Raw genomic sequence first — 16,832 nt, 5'->3', positions numbered from 1 at the left:
AAGAAAAATTACTCAATGTAAATATTTTTCATGTATTCTGTAAGCTGTGGACGTCAGATATTCAAGCCTGTCCCAACGCCAGAACCGGAATTTGCAGAGTATAAAGACAGGAAATCAGGTGAGTTTTCAAAATAGACAAATATTTGATATCAGTTTGCATTTTTTTTTCTTAAAAAGTCAATGACATTAAAATTTTTATATTTCTACACATTTTTATTTTCCTATACCCTAAGTAACTTATATGCATATATTCTATATTAGTTTGTGACTTAGGATGATTAAGATAATTTAAAATATTGCCTGCTTCATAGTAAGGATTTTATAACAGGCTTCTAGTCACAATGTTGTGGTTCTGTAATCCATATATCAGACAAGTTCTCTGCCATCTCAGCTAACCTAATCACTGAACAAATTTTTGCAAGTAAAAAATTATGCCTCTAGCTTTTCTCAATCTTCAAATAGGTTTTGGCTAATAGATTTTGTCTTTTGCAACTTTTTGTTTTGGAAATCTTAAAAAGTACTTAAAAAAGCTATTACAGATATTTCTGTGAATAATCTGTATGATCAGCTCAAGAATTACTAGACAGTAGTAATTTACAAATAAATTATTGATGTAGTATTTATGTATGTATTTTCTTTAAGGTGAAATTGGAAGTGCTAGTGTTTCAAAAGAATCTTTCCACCATACAGAGAAGAAAAAAGTTGAAACGAAGGAAATGATCGATCAAACACAAAATAATCTGCTTGTAAGCATGTAATTGCAAAAAAACCTTGCAATAACTTTTATCAACAGAGTATTCCTTTATTACTTCTAACATGCTGTAAAGAAGTCATTGCATTGCTAAGAATTGTAATTTCTGAGGGGAAATGGTGCATCATTTGAATTCAAATTTTCATTTAACAAGCTGTGTACCAGCTTGCATAAACTCTATTTCCAAATGACAAGAACGATGGTGATTGTATTAATTTTTTTTTGTTGATCAAAACCGATTTTTGTAGATGTAGTGTTGATAGAATGCTCAAACACTCACTGACTAGTATTTTCTCTTGGAAATTTATGAAAGATGTGGCAGTTTCAGTGAGACTTATAAATTAACATTCACACATTGCAGTACATTGGAAGTACAGGGAGATGAATGGTTTAAGCTTTACTAACATTCTAGATTTATAGATGTGTTTTTTAAAGCTTGTTTAATTAATGAGCTGCTAAACCTCAGTAAATGTTTTGTAAGCCTATGCATATTTTTCCTTTGGTTTATTAACTCATTTTGTTTAAAAAAGGAGTAAGAATGAAAGTATAGCGCTGTCTCAAAGAGCCATGGAATCTGTTGCCTCAAAATATGAAAAGTCAAGCCCTAACTGTGGTATTTGTACTACTGATTTATTATGTTCTCATAGTGATAGTTACAACACTATTCAATAAGTTCAGTAATGATTTACCGTTTTCATGGCTTTTTTTGCCAATAAAACTGAAAGATTAGTTTTCATTGCTATTTTAGGGATGATGAAGTACCTTACTTTCACACAGGTGGATCAGAGTCCTGCATTAGAACTAATGTTATTAGACCATGATTCACTAATGGAGAAAATGAGCAACTGGAATTTCCAAATTTTTGACCTTGTACAAGAACTGGGAGCCCAGTCTGGAAGGATCCTTAGCCAGGTTTGTTGTCTTTTATTATATGTGGGAGGGTGTGTAAAGCTTGTCAGGCTATCATATTTTATTTAAACTGTGAAAAAATTTTCACAGTATCCCTGGGCAGCCTGTTCCAGTGTTCCGTCACCCTCACTGAGAAGAAGTTTCTTCTCAAGTTTAAGTGGAACCTCTTGTGTTCCAGTTTGTACCCATTACCCCTTGTCCTATCATTGTTTGCCACTGAGTAGAGCCTGGCTCCGTCCTCGTGACACTCCCCCTTTATATATTTATAGACACTGATAAGGTCACCCCTCAGTCTCCTCTTCTCCAAACTATAGAGACCCAGCTCCCTCAGTCTTTCCTCATAAGGGAGATGCTCCACTCCCTTAATCATCTTAGTTGCCCTGCGCTGGACTCTCTCCAGCAGCTCCCTGTCATTCTTGAACTGAGGGGCCCAGAACTGGACACAATATTCCAGATGGGGTCTCACCAGGGCAGAGTAGAGGGGAAGGAGGACCTCTCTCGACCTACTAACCACCGCCCTTCTAATACACCCCAGGATGCCATTGGCCTTCTTAGCCACAAGGGCACAGTGTTGGCTCATGGTCATCCTGTCGTCCACTAGGACCCCCAGGTCCCTCTCCCCTACACTGCTCTCTAACAGGTCATTCCCCAACCTATACTGGAACCTGGGGTTGTTCCTGCCCAGATGCAGGACTCTACACTTTCCCTTGTTATATTTCATCAAGTTACTCCCTGCCCAACTCTCCAGCCTATCCAGGTCTCGCTGGATGGCAGCACAGCCTTCTGGCGTATCAGCCACTCCTCCCAGCTTAGTGTCATCAGCAAACTTGCTGATAGTACACTCAATTCCCTCATCTAAATCATTGATGAATATATTAAATAATACCGGTCCCAGTACTGACCCTTGAGGCACTCCACTAGTTACAGGCCTCCAACTAGACTCAGCCCCATAGACTACAACTCTCTGGCTTCTCTCCTTCAGCCAGTTCGCAGTCCACCTCACTACCTGATCATCCTGATCATTTTGTGGTCAATATATATGAATATTAACTTAAAAAGTGCAGATGTCATTTCTCATGTACTCCATCTCATTGTAAACCATAGAAAGTGATTGATCTCCAGACAACTTGATCCAAATTTTCTGAATTTTATTCTCAATGTAAAAATAGGTTAGATTCACACTTACTGGGTTTTGTAGGAATATGCCATTTCCTATGAAAAAATGTCTCCTGCTTTCAGAATTACTACTGTGTTTGTCAACCATTTCTTTTTTCTTTATTTTGGTAAAATATTTCTCCCAACGCTATACTTGTGGGGGAAGAGAAGTGATCCTTTAGGCAGTCTTTTGCCTCTTGATCAGACAAACAATGGGATTTTTTTTCCCATGCTGCTTTCTGCATGTAGTAACCCCTTTTATCTCTTTCTAACTTACTATTAAGGTTTTTTTGTGCAGTTTCATGTTGTGCTGAAGCAAATCCATTGGCAGGTGCAAAAGTATAATCCTGTTTGCTCTTCCCCAACCTCTCCCATTCATCAATGTCATCTGGAAGCTTCTGTCTCTTTCTTTGTAGTGGATTTAGCAATCATGGACATTTAACAATCATAGTGTGGGCTGGATTTGCTTCTGATCTGACCACAAAATATTTTTATTGCCAGTATCTTAGGTTTCTTCCCTGGAGTAGAATGCATGTTACTTTGTTCAAGGGTAGTGTTGAGAACAATTGATGGGAGGGAATTAAGCAGGTTAGAAGCGCTCGGGTCCAGTTGGAGCCATAGGCCTGCACCTATACTGAAGAAAGGTAAAAATAATGGGGCTAATATTGTCATTAGACAATATTTTGTCATTGGACACTGGTTTTTTATTTCATACTATACAATATTCTGGGTGTTGTTTTAAATCTTCAGTTAACCTTGTTTGCTCAAATGCTTGCAGGTCTTTCATCATGTTGGTGACAACTGTTAATATGCAGACTAGAATGTGACAATCCAATTCTGAATGGTGTTTTTACTGTAGTATACTATTACTCTGTGATTCATATTAGCTTGCATTTAATTTGTGTAATATAGGGCATATTTCAAACCTGTAAGCACTTCAGTGTGCAGGTTTCTACTTAATTCTACCAGTATTTCTGTATCAGCTCTTCCTGATGTTATATATATATGTACTACTTGTCCTCTTGTAAGCGGCGAGGAGAAGCAGACAGGCCAACCCAATATGGGTGATAAGCAAACTTCTACTTTATTTGTGACACAGTTCACACATATATAGGAGTGGTATTCAGCCACTCCTCCTTGGCACAACAGTATTGGTTAGCCCCACACAGCTTCCTCCACATTCTCCTCCCATGTCCGGTTTCCGGTTACCTGTGGGGGCCACCCCCTGCCTTGCTCGCACAGTCCTCCAGGGCTCTATGGTCCTGCTCTTAGAGTCATTCTGCAACAATTCCCCCGTTTTTCTTTGTGTGAGCAAGGCATTGTGGGTTATTCTGTTCACCTGTTTTATCACACAACTATAAGCAAGTCTAATAGCTACGATGATTAACCTAACAATGATACATAAGTGCAATACTTTAAACAGCAGTGTTTGACTCAACCTGTAATGCCCCGTGAAGACAACCATCTAGTTATTCTTAGGATATTGCTCATTTACTATTGCTGGGTAAGCTGAGCCAGGGTTCTCAGCTGTTCGTGCATCGAATTAGCATAATCAGAGAGACTCATACAACACATTCCATCAAACTCTTCACAACCATGTCCCTGTTTGGGCGTCATTTGTAAGCGGCAAGGAGAAGCAGACAGGCCAACCCAATATGGGTGATAAGCAAACTTCTACTTTATTTGTGACGCAGTTCACATATATATAGGAGTGGTATTCAGCCACTCCTCCTTGGCACAACAGTATTGGTTAGCCCCACACAGCTTTCTCCACATTCTCCTCCCATGTCCCGTTTCCAGTTACCTGTGGGGGCCACCCCCTGCCTTGCTCGCACAGTCCTCCAGGGCTCTATGGTCCTGCTCTTAGAGTCATTCTGCAACATCCTCTTCCTCCTGTCCCAGTCCCTTTGTTTATTGTGCTTTGTAAGCATCTGATACATATCTTAGTCAAGAGGCAATTAAAACCTATGTTTTCATCAGTTGTAAGGTTCTCAGATTCGGTATGTGTAAGGGGGATGGTTGGGACAGGTGGAAGGAGGGATGTCTTCTCCTTTGCTCTCTAGTAATTTCAGGTTTTTAATAAGTAAGAATTTAGATTTTGCTTTTTTTTAGGTCACTAATGGAATAAAGTATGAGTATTATGCAAATTTGGCAGAATTTTATTAAAAATGATCAATTGTGCTTAGAATTTACCAATAAAGTAAAACTTATTATTCTGTGTATGCAAGGGTGATTAAAAAATCATTAAACGTATCTCTTTAATAATAGCTTCAAATAATCTTTAATGGAATGTCAGTAATTTCTGACTCTTATCAGCACGGAAAATTTTAAATACAGGAACGTTTTGAAACTTGAAAAAGCAGACTATGCTTAGGTATATTTTTCAAACTAAACTTCACTTTAATATATATTTAGGTAACTTACACCTTATTTCAAGACACTGGTTTGTTTGAAATTTTCAAAATCCCAACTCAAGAATTCATGAATTACTTCCGTGCACTAGAAAATGGCTACCGAGATATTCCCTGTAAGTACTATCCAATTATATAATTTTTTCATTTATATTTGTGTCTCCTTTCATGTGTCTATTATTTTGATGTTTAATACAGAGATAGACAATATATGAACTTAATATATTTTTAATTAATTTTTCAGAATTTAGAATTGATTAGTGAATTGCAACAAAAAATTTGGTAGACTTAATACCTGAACTTGTTAATATATAGGTTGAATTTGAATGGGTAGTTGAATCAAACATACTGAACTCGGTGAGTGAATTGCTGATTTAATAGAAATTTGGTTTAGGCCCATAATAGAATAATAAGAAAATAGAGAATTTTGACCATAATTATTCATCTTGCCGTTTGGGGCAGACAAATTTATTGGGAAATGAAACAAAAAACCACCCTCCACCTTCCCTTGACCCTCCAGCTCCCATGTCATAGATGTTCATACCATGTGCTTGTAGGTATTAGATTAGAAGCAATGCTAGTGGCTCACCACCACTTATTTAAAAGGCTACTTAATCCCTTCCTGACTCTTAGGAAGGATGTGAAGTATGCTTAGAGGATGTTTGATGGTTATCTAGCTTGTTTCTTAAACGTTTGCTGATACAGCCCCCAGTAACAATTTAAATTCAACTTTTCCTTTATATTTAATCGAAATCTCCCTTATTTGGTACTTTGCAGTTTTGTTTTGTTTTGTTTTCTGGTTTTTGGGTTGGTTTTTTTTTTGTTTGTTTTCTTGTTTGTCTGTTTTTCTGGGTTTGGTTTTGTTTTGAATTTATTTTTCTTTTGTTTTCCCCTTTTTGATCCTCTTGATTATATTTCAGATAATATTTTTGATTATATTTTGATAATTTTCAGATCATAATCGCATACATGCAACAGATGTTCTTCATGCAGTATGGTATCTGACAACACGGCCTATTCCTGGCTTCCAGCAAATTCCTAATGAGCATATAATGGAAAGTAATATGGGTATGTATTCACATAGGTTGGGCTATGGTTTTTTTTTTGCTATAAGAATATTTTAATGAAACTATAATAGGTAAACCAAATTGCTCTGGAAGAAAATATCTAATTAGTCTCATAACTCTAAATTTTTATTGCTTTGTATTTTAATATAAGGCAATGGAAATATCACAGTGTTAGTATGCACCATTCAGAAATACCATGCAGTAGATTTTTAGATAAATTATTAGATGAGTAATGTTGAGTTTGCCAGACAAGAATACAGGCTCACTTAAATTTTCTGTGCTGAATGAAACTCCTGTATATTTCTACAGTCAGCATATTTTTGGTATTTGAAATACATTAGACTAATATTTCTCAATTAGAAAATTAATTAGACCAAAGAAAAAATACCAAAGTCAAAGTATGTAATTTAAGTTCTGCTTAATGGTTTTAGTGTAAAAATGAGTATTTCAGAATCCTGTATTAGGTATCACATGCAGACGTTTAAATGACTACCCTAACAATAACAGCCCTTAAAGAGAAATAAAGATTTCAACTTTGGCATGAGATTAGTTCTAATGAAGCTTACTTTTCTGTTGTCTGTGATTTCATGGAATTAATTTTTAAGCTTAGGTTTGTAGTTTCTACTAAAATGTATACTGTAAGTAAAGTAGAGTAATTCTATATATACACTTTTATATTCAAATCTATGTATTTAATCAAAATAATACGGGGAAATCAAGCATTCTCTAAGAACTCTGATTTATATGTGCAGTAAAAAAAGACAAGATGGGTCTGTAATTTTAAGAAGTAATTTGTGAACTGTACAGAACATCGCACACTATATGGGTTTTTTCCCTTGCTAATTAGCCCCCTCTGCTGTCACTTTTCTCTGTTTTCTATGTTTATCAATACCCACTGATTGCACCCTATTACATTTTCTTCCTTTGAGTGTTCTAAAAGGGTTGGGACTGGAGACTTGACTTGAGGAAAGAAAAATGATAAAAATAATTTTTTTTTCTTTTACAAAAAAAAAAAAGGTACATTAAAATAATAAATATATATTCTTACTGTTTTGGAACTCTTCCAGTGTCAGTGTTACTAGGATTTTTAATCCTCGCTTATTCTATTAAGGCAAAAGGGCCTCCTTTTTTTATGCAGTGACAAAATAAGCACTATTGTTTTTTCTTTCCCTTTTTTTTTAAGCAGTGATTTTGTCTGGAAGAAGAGGGGAATAAAACTGTGAATCTCCTTATCATGCACATATTTCTAACTTAAAGGGTTTAGTTCCTTTTGCAGTAGTTTCCACTGTTCCCTGAGGTTTTCTTATAGGTCTGCAGTTCAAGAAATGGGCAAATTATAGAAATACTACAGGAGATGCTGCTAGATCCTTTATTGGCCTTACTGAGATTGGAGAGAAATTGTAGAATTCACTTTTAGTGCCGTCATTTTTAAGAAGGCAATGAAATTCCAGTTCTACATAACAGCAGGAGGTCTTTAACATCATGACAGTAAGGGGAAAGTAAAAAAGTGATAGACCTTAACAGTAATGTGGAGCCATTTGTATCCATGTGGATTTCCCAAGATGTGTAATTTGGATTCTGAGATGTACATTTTTGCTAGATTTTATCCTCTTCATTCCCTCCCATGGCACAAATACCTACAAGTGCATATTAATAATTAAAAGCTTAGATTATTATGGTTGCTCTCTAATCTAAATGACAACTCTACTGCAGTTAAGAGGCACAGACTAGATGGCAGTATCACTTGCTCCACTAGTTTACCTTCTGTGCTTGCTGAAACATTCCTCTGAACCAGCCTTGTGCATCATGGAGTGAACTGTAACTGCAAAGAGAGTGACTTCATCTGGTTTATGTCTTCTAAGGCACCATGGATTTTCAAGGACCAACATGAAATTTTCTCCCTTCCTCTCCTCTTTTGATGAGGGCAGGGAGCTTGGATTTGTGCCCCACAATACAATATTGCCAGAATTGTAAAGTCTATTTCTTTTTCTAAAGTTGCATGGCAAGAGTGAGCTCTGACTGTGGTGTATTAAAAATACTTCTTTTCCCTGATTATGACTGTTCAAAGCTCTTCTGAAAGTCTCCTTTATTTGTGTGAATGATAGTTATCTGTCAGCATTGTAATGCAAATTCTTGTCCAAAAAAATTGATCCCAAGGTGCATCTTTATGCAGTGCTAGGTAAAGAATTGGTTTCAGAACGTCCGCATTTCACTTTCCAGTTTTGGGACACTTCTTACAGGCTCCACAACATCCTGTAGGATTTTGCCCTCCTCGTCTAATGTCATGAAATAGCTGAAGATTTTTATGTATTTGTAAAGCTGCCCGCCCTCCTCTTTTGTACAGCCTGTGTGGCTATGATGAATTTATGATTTCCTGGCATTTCAACTTCTTCAGAATTGGTAGTTTATCCATAAAAAAGAGTGTGACTTTTCTTTTTTAGGTACAAGTTTTTCTTTGCCACTTATTCAGCTCCACAGTTACAAGGATAACTGTATTAAGATTATGTTCAGGATAGTTATCTAGCTGAGTCATATAAAATGTTATAAAAATATGAATGAAATAATATTAAAAAAAAAAACTTTATTTTTTTTGTATTTTAAATTTTCTAGATGAAGCTAGTGGTACTTCTCCTGTTCAAGTCAGCTACATTTCTTCAAAAAGTTGTTTTATTGCTGATGATAGTTATGGTTGTCTGGCATCAAATATTCCTGCTTTGGAATTGATGGCTTTATATGTAGCAGCTGCCATGCACGATTATGATCATCCTGGTCGTACAAATGCTTTTCTAGTAGCTACAAACGCACCTCAGGTAAGAAATTCTTTAACCAGAAAATTACTTGTCTGTATCTGAAATTAGAATGATGATGATTTCTCTTCTATAGCCCTTCTGTAGCCTGTTCAGGATCATTTGGCCAATTTAAGAAATGGGGAAAGTAATTTGTACTTAACTTGTACAGTACTTCTATTTTTATTTTTTTTTTTTTAATTTGGCCTGATAAATTCCATATTGGTTTTGTATGTGTGTGAAAATAATTTTAAATTTGCAAAATTGAAAATAATATAAAGCAATGAAGGTTAGAGTGAAAGTTTATTTCGTAGAGAGCTGGCCTGAGGACTGTCTAGGCAGCTAATTCATTAATACCTTACATTTTGGGAGTCCTCTGAAATCAGTGGTGTCTGCAATCACTGTAAAAATGTAAATAAGCATTACCTTTAAGGGAGGGTGAGTGAAATAAGAAGAAATAAGCAAGGCATCCTTGTTTTTATCTCCCTTATTCGACTTTGTTGTTAGAACAGAGAGTAGAAAGACGGGAGATACTGTGCTCTTCAGCTTCTAAAAGCCTAAGGCAAGAGGTAAAACAGGATAAAGCTAAACAAAATAGCAGATAAAAAAAACAAAAAGGGTGGGGCAGGGAATTATTGGAAGGAAGGAAAAGCACTGCAGAAAAGATGCCTAAACTGCATGGTGAGATAGTCTTATCTAGAGTGGAATAGTATCTGGGGAAGAATGGCTGTTCAGATCTCTCAATAAACTAGAGGCAGAAAACTTAATAACAGCACCACAGTAGTAAACCAGAAACCAGTACAGTTTGCCAGGAGATGGAGGCTTTAAAAGTGAACTTTTCATTCAGTTTTCAACAATTGCTCATTGCAAAAAAAAAAAAAAAAGCCGTTTAGGATGTAGGCAGTTATATATTTCTGTTAAAAACAGACACAACGAAGAATAAAACCAAACAACAAACAACACAGACATTCATCTCTGATTTTCAGAAATACATTCATTTTGTTAATGATGTCTTCCTTTCCTCAAAGCATAAAGATTATTTTGCCATTTTCCAAGTAACTTTTTCAGGTCCTATGTAATCTATATTAAATTAATTATCTTCTAGGATGTTTTGTGTAAACATGGGAGTTGTGAGTAAAACCTACTGTTTTAATATTTTAGTTAACTCACAGTTAAAATGTATTCATCAGCATTAAATGTAGTACATTGAAAACTAGTGATTCTTCACACCATTTCCTATTAACCACAGTACTTATATGCTTTGGAGTTCATGTGTTTTGGTTTGGGTTTGGTTTTGGTTGTTTTTTTGGTTTGTTTTTTTTTAATAATACTGGAATTAAGAAGAATTAAAAGCATATACTTAGATCTCAGGTTTAGGTTTGATTTGAGTTTTTTTTTTATAAATGTCAGGGTGTGTGCTCCCCTAATCCTGCCAAGAGTGCAAGGTTTATATTTTAAGTGGTTTGTTTATGTGTATTTGCAGTATGAATGTAGACGTCACTAGGATATCATTAAGGACTTCTCAGGAAAGAAAAAAACTTCACTAATTGTATAGTTTCATTGTTCTTTTTTATCCTCATCTGCCATTTTTCTTTCATCTTAACTCTCAAAACTAGAAGGCAAGACATCTTTGCCAATGCTTGTTTTCTTTTTTTTTTTTAAATTAAAGACTAATTTCTGACTAGCTCTTAAGCTTTGGCATATTTATTATAATTTTAAATCTTTAGTCTGTCATTTATGACTCTCTTGGGTTTGTATTTTTTTTTTTTTTTGTAGGCTGTTCTCTACAATGACAGATCAGTCTTAGAAAATCACCATGCTGCTTCTGCCTGGAATCTTTTCTTATCAAGACCAGAATACAACTTTTTATCAAATCTTGATCATGTAGAATTCAAGCACTTTCGTTTCTTAGTGATTGAAGCAATCCTTGCCACAGATCTCAAGAAGCATTTTGATTTCCTCGCAGAATTTAATGCCAAGGTTTGTTACATTTTAGTGTCTGCACTGAGCTGGTCACAATATACTGATTTTAGATTTGCTAATCAGTAGTTATTAATATTAATGACTTGCATTTAAAGTTTTATATTATTTAAGTTTAAGTTACTAAAAAAATGCAAATAAAGTATTTCCTTTGTACAAACCAATTGTAGTTTGTAAATTGCTTAATAAGCCTAGAAGATGTGACATAGGAACCCCCAGGAGACATTGATCATACCTCTCACTTCCATCTTCTGAGAGATAGTAAATTAGTTTGGGCTTTTATGTTTTTTTTTATGAGGGCTTTTTGGGTGGTTGTTTTTTGGTGGTTCTTGTGTTAGTTTTGATTTTGGTTTGTTTTTTTTTACTGTATAAGATAAAAAATTATATAGAAAAAATAATGCAAGTGTCTGTTGTTTTAACTTGTTAAAAATGTATTTTCTCAATCCAGGTCAATGATATCAACAGTCATGGAATAGAATGGAGCAATGAAAATGATCGCCTACTGGCCTGTCAAATATGCATCAAACTGGCAGATATTAATGGCCCAGCAAAAGACAGAGAGCTGCATCTGAAATGGACAGAAGGCATTGTTAATGAATTTTATGAACAGGTGGGTATGGAAAGTGCAATTTACTCTTTTTTTTAATGACAGTTCTTGGCATTACCTAATATAGAACTAAACCAAACATTCCTAGTGTTAAATCTGAAGGTAAGGTATTTCTGTCTTCTCTTTCTGAATACTGAAAACTTTTTCTTATAGATAGTGTATGAATATGACCTTTTACTTGCTATCAGTTGTGTTAGAAGCTTGCAAACAAGCTCTGTGCCAATGTTGTCCATTTTTCACATATCAGTTTATTTTCTTTTTTTTTTTTTTGTGGGATGATGTTGATAAACCAAAATAACTTCTACATTGGGAAGTTAACTGGTATGTCTCTAGGTGAAACAATACGTATAGTATCCACAAGACTGGAAATGTATATTCGGCTAACACAGTGCAAAGACAGAAAATATTTCAAAACTTTAAAAATTAAATATTAAAAATGCACACTAGTAACTAATAGTATTAAAATGTAGGCAAGAACTTTACAGTGGAACTTTGGTAAATAATTCTATCAAGATTAACTGGGAAAAAGTCTGAGAATTCATTGCCTATTTTTACTTTTACAATTTCTGTAAGCCCCCTAAATATATTTTATGCTTTCACTCTGTCATTTTCCCATAGTCAACTTTCTGAGGAGTTAACTATTCATGAGGCAAAAAAGCAAGGATTGAAAAATATTTTTTTCAAACAAGGAAGATAAAAGTGAACAACAAAATCACTTGGGAGATTTAAGCAACAGCAATAATAATCAGAAGTGTTTACGCTTACTGTAAGACTGTAGTATTCTAAGTTGCTCCTTTAAGAAAAACCTTTTTATAAAACTCTCAGGTCCACAGAAGTGTAAGGGATTATAACTCAGAGTTGTGTATGAGCAACTGTTCAATATTTTCTTCTCCAATTTATAAAATGGGAAAAAAACGTAAACCAAACAATTTATTTTAGATGTTATAGTTCATTTCATTCTTCTGTGACTTTTGGGGGAAGCCATTTACTACAATGCCTTACTCTACTGATTGCTTTCTCATTTTCTCTGTTCATTAGCTCAGCAATTGAAAATCTCTGCCTACCCTGAAGCTGTCCTATAAAGGCAGAGGAATAGCAGCTCCAGTAGAACTAGGTCTCCATCTATGCAGAAGAATACCTCACAGCAAAGCTGAAGGGAGGGTTATGGGCTATGCAAGTTTGAACCATAGTGTGTCTTTATTTTAAATTGGCCTAATTACATTTTCATTCACTTAGTCTATACTATTATTGCATCTAGTAAAAAGATACAATCCATTTGATGGTTACTTGGTTCCTTAAAAGCAATCTTTCAAATAAACATTTAAAGCTAATTTTATGAGAAGTTCTGATCATTTTTTTTCACTTCTTTTTCAGGGTGATGAAGAAGCAAGTCTTGGATTACCTATAAGCCCCTTCATGGATCGTTCTTCTCCACAGCTTGCAAAACTGCAAGAATCTTTCATCACTCACATAGTTGGCCCCCTTTGTAATTCCTATGATGCAGCTGGATTGCTTCCAGGCCAATGGGTTGATGAAGAGGAAGATGAAGAAAGTACTGAAGATGATGATGGAGCACAGTTGGAGAGTGATGATGAAGAAATGGAACATGATCTTATTTTCAGTAAGTTTCTGTACTTCAGTTGGTGCCTATGGTTGTCATTTAATAGATTCAAACATAGCAAAGATGCTTGAAATTGTACAGTACAAATATTGTAATTTTTAATAAGTTTTTTAATAAAATTTTATTAATACCAGGAGACATGAAATTTGAAAAAACCTCATTGTTATCCTTCGCCCTGTCACTATTTAAATATTCTGAATAAGCATCCATGTGTTAAAATGTGCCATTGGTTTTTTGTGTGTTAAATACAATTACTTTGAATCTCAAACAATCAAATATGCTTATAATTTTACAGAAGTTCAAAGAAAAAAAGGTAGACGAGTGTTTTGCCAGCTAATACATCATCTCAGTGAAAATCACAAAATATGGAAGAAAATGATTGAAGAGGAAGAAAAAATAAAAGCTGAAGGAGCTAAACTGCTGAGTGAGATCTCACCTTTACCTCAAGCAGATGAAATTCAGGTTATTGAGGAAGCTGATGAAGATGATGAGCGACAACTAGAAGACAAGACATGCTAAGAAATCTTCAGTGGTGTCCAGTATGATGATAGTCTATTTTTTTTCCACTGTGCTGACTTTAGCCTGACACATTTCACATAAAATTTGAAAGGCCTTAATACTGTGAGAGGATTCTTTCTACTCTAGTGGAATCCCACTCCTATGCACTTTTGCCACACAGAATATGAAACTTTATTCAAAGATTAAGTATTGTATACCCTGATGCAAAGTTCTTTATGCCTTAGTTGGTATAAAATATCCTGATAAAATGCTGCCTTGCCGAATATGGAACTCATTTTTCTTGAGGTACCTGCAATTTTTAAAAGCATTCAGTGACTTCTGTTACCAAAGTGGCAAGAACTTTTCGCTAACAAGGAAATTTAGGATGAATCCTAATATTGTCTTGAGTTGTTTATTTCATGTTGGTTTTGAACATAAATGAGAAAAAGTTTGTGCCTCTAAGAAAACTATGTTATCATTGCAGTGCAAGCCTGTTGTGGGGTGTCTACTTAGTGCAGTAGTGTGCTTAATGTAGTCACCTCAGCACCTGTTCAATGACTGTGACATAAATGCTGAGTTCTGACATTTGTGGTTTAAAAAAACAATAATAATCCAGGTGCATCTATTTCTGATGCTTTTTATTATTGTGCATATCCTGATGTTTTATTTTTGCAGAAAATATTAAGGTTTGCAGTGGGTGTTCATGATAATTCGTCAAATACAAGGCCGTTATCATCTGTTGCCTTGCTGTTTTGTGGTAGAACATTAAAAACCTTTTCTGCTACTTAAATTATTAAGGAATTTTATTCTTTAAGTCTAATGCTATAATTCCTGCCCTTACTCAGGTTCCTGTTTAAAAACAAGTCAACCACATTGTAGATTTTTACCTTGCACCAATTTCCGGTATTAAATTTTAAGGAAATAAGATCGTATTTCATTTACTCTTTATATGTAAAACTTCAGGAGAATTAAACTTTAAAAAAAAAAAGAAAGATAAACTACTGTTTCAAAATGGCTAGTGTATTTTAATGTGCCCTGCATTATATTGCTTTCAAATGGAAAGCAGTTGGTGAAAACTTCATGTAAAGCCTAATAGTAAGATAAACATCACTGTCTTATATTAAATTTTAGATTGTTGAGTTTTTAAATAAAACTTAGACATTCCACACATGTATTTTTAGAAACACTACCATTGTAGTCTAAATAATAAGAAAAAAAGGCATAAATTTGGCTACAGGTATGCAAGCAAGTTACAAACTAAACTAGTTTTAAAAGTGCACCTTTTAGTACTGAACTTTTATAGGTTGTGCAGTCGAATTGAATAGAAACAAATGCAATTCCTAAACTTAGCATATTTGTGTTTACATTTACAACAGTGGACTTGAAAAAAAGATAACAATCCTAAGAAAACCTTGTGTAAATTGTATTGCACTATGTTACACAAACAAATTTTTATTTTGCTCTTTGATTGGCCAGTTTAAATAACTGAAAGGAATTCTTTTATTATTATTATTTTCTACTAATAAGCTTTTTGTTCATCCATTTAGAAGACCACTGAGATGTGCTTTTGCTATTTTATATATTCAGTGCCAAATCCCCCTTTGCTGCCATTATTACTATCACTGCATTTTTTGTAACATAAGCAGTGTTAAAAAACAGGTATTTCTGTCATTAATAAAATGTTGCACTACTGAAGCTGGCACTTACTGATCATTCACTTGTATTTTACTTATCTTGTTCGTATATTTTCCTCACAGAAAATTTGAAGTCTACAGAAATTACGCTTGTTTCAGTATGCTGTTTTGTCAGCATTTTGTGTGTAGATTTTGTGTTTGTGTATAAAAAAATTCACTTTATAACTGTTTAGTTTCATTCTACTTTAACTGAAAAAAGATGCAAATGAGCTTGTCTGAAGTTACTGCTATATTATTCTACATAAAAGTTTTCCATTTAGTTTCCTTTTAAAAATGAATATTTAAAACTAATACAAAGAAAAAATAAGAAGGTAAAAATAACATTTTATCTATTACCAAAGCATTGGCAGCATTTATATCTGGTGACAACTTTGCCAGCAACTTTTTTATCTCAGAGTTTCCTTAAACTCTTTAGAAATACTGAAGCAATTTTAAAATTCAGAAAAAAGTAGCAAAACTCAGTGTTTATTTAATAAAATGTAGTGCTGATACATATTTCCAGTTAGATATTTTCAAGTTACAATACCTTGCTTCAAAGATACATTTAATTATTAATGTATTCAGAATCCACCTTAAAATATTTATTTCTGTATACAGAATATATAACTAATTGGTACTCTACGAGCAAGTGGAAAAGAATGTACAAATGTTATCAAAGGTTGGTTCAGAGCATGTTTGCAGAAGTGGATGTAACAGTAGCTAAAGGTGTCTTACTTGTTCAGAAATAATAATGGAAGGTCAATTGAATGTTGACTGAGCTGTTGTCAACAATAATACATCTCCATATAAGGCATATCACTTATTCTGGTAACAACCCAATGAGATATTACAACCAATCTACATCTGTGATCACACTTCAATTCGCAGCTACCAAGGGATGCTAAGGAGCACAGAAAAGTATGCAAAACACACCTAAAATACTTTCTAAGGCAATACTTTTTTTTTTTTTTCTGAAGTATGATGAATTAGCCTGCTCTGAAGTTTATGCTGCTACAGTAGATATAGAATCATAGAATAGTTCCAACTAGTTTCATCTAGTTCCAACCCCCCTGCCATGGGCAGGGACACCTCACACTAAACCATATCATCCAAGGCCTCATCCAACCTGGTCTTGAATACTGCCAGGGATGGAGCGTTCACAACCTCCCTGGGCAACCCATTCCAGTGCCTCACCACCCTAACAGGAAAGAATTTCCTCCTTATATCCAATCTAAACTTCCCCTGTTTAAGTTTGAACCCATTACCCCTTGTCCTATCACTACAGTCTCTAATGAAGAGTCCCTCCCCAGCAACCCTATAGGCCCCCTTCAGATAGTGGAAGGTTGCTATGAGGTCTCCACGCAGCCTTCTCTT

The 16,832-nt window shown here is 34.7% G+C and overlaps 1 protein-coding gene across 2 annotated transcripts in view; it reads left to right on the top strand.

Annotated features, from left to right (window-relative positions):
• PDE3B (phosphodiesterase 3B) overlaps positions 1–14,575 on the top strand; it is a 98,379-nt gene extending 83,804 nt beyond the window's left edge. For both annotated transcript variants that reach the window (XM_057418231.1, XM_057418230.1), the window contains 10 exons: positions 45–118; positions 643–746; positions 1,529–1,663; positions 5,231–5,342; positions 6,181–6,294; positions 8,904–9,103; positions 10,856–11,059; positions 11,508–11,669; positions 13,041–13,287; positions 13,583–14,575. In XM_057418231.1, coding sequence (XP_057274214.1) covers positions 45–118; positions 643–746; positions 1,529–1,663; positions 5,231–5,342; positions 6,181–6,294; positions 8,904–9,103; positions 10,856–11,059; positions 11,508–11,669; positions 13,041–13,287; positions 13,583–13,806 — 1,576 coding nt within the window. In that variant the 3' untranslated portion in view covers positions 13,807–14,575. The remainder of the gene's footprint in view (positions 1–44; positions 119–642; positions 747–1,528; positions 1,664–5,230; positions 5,343–6,180; positions 6,295–8,903; positions 9,104–10,855; positions 11,060–11,507; positions 11,670–13,040; positions 13,288–13,582) is intronic.
• The last annotated feature ends 2,257 nt before the right edge of the window (positions 14,576–16,832 follow it).

The sequence above is a fragment of the Pezoporus wallicus genome, unplaced genomic scaffold (assembly GCF_028554395.1).
Source record: "Pezoporus wallicus isolate ANWC-B61680 ecotype Strahan unplaced genomic scaffold, APGP_CSIRO_Pwel_v1 contig_2025, whole genome shotgun sequence".
In the NCBI taxonomy this organism is placed as follows: Eukaryota; Metazoa; Chordata; class Aves; order Psittaciformes; family Psittacidae; genus Pezoporus; species Pezoporus wallicus.
This window is presented reverse-complemented; position numbering and strand designations above follow the sequence as displayed.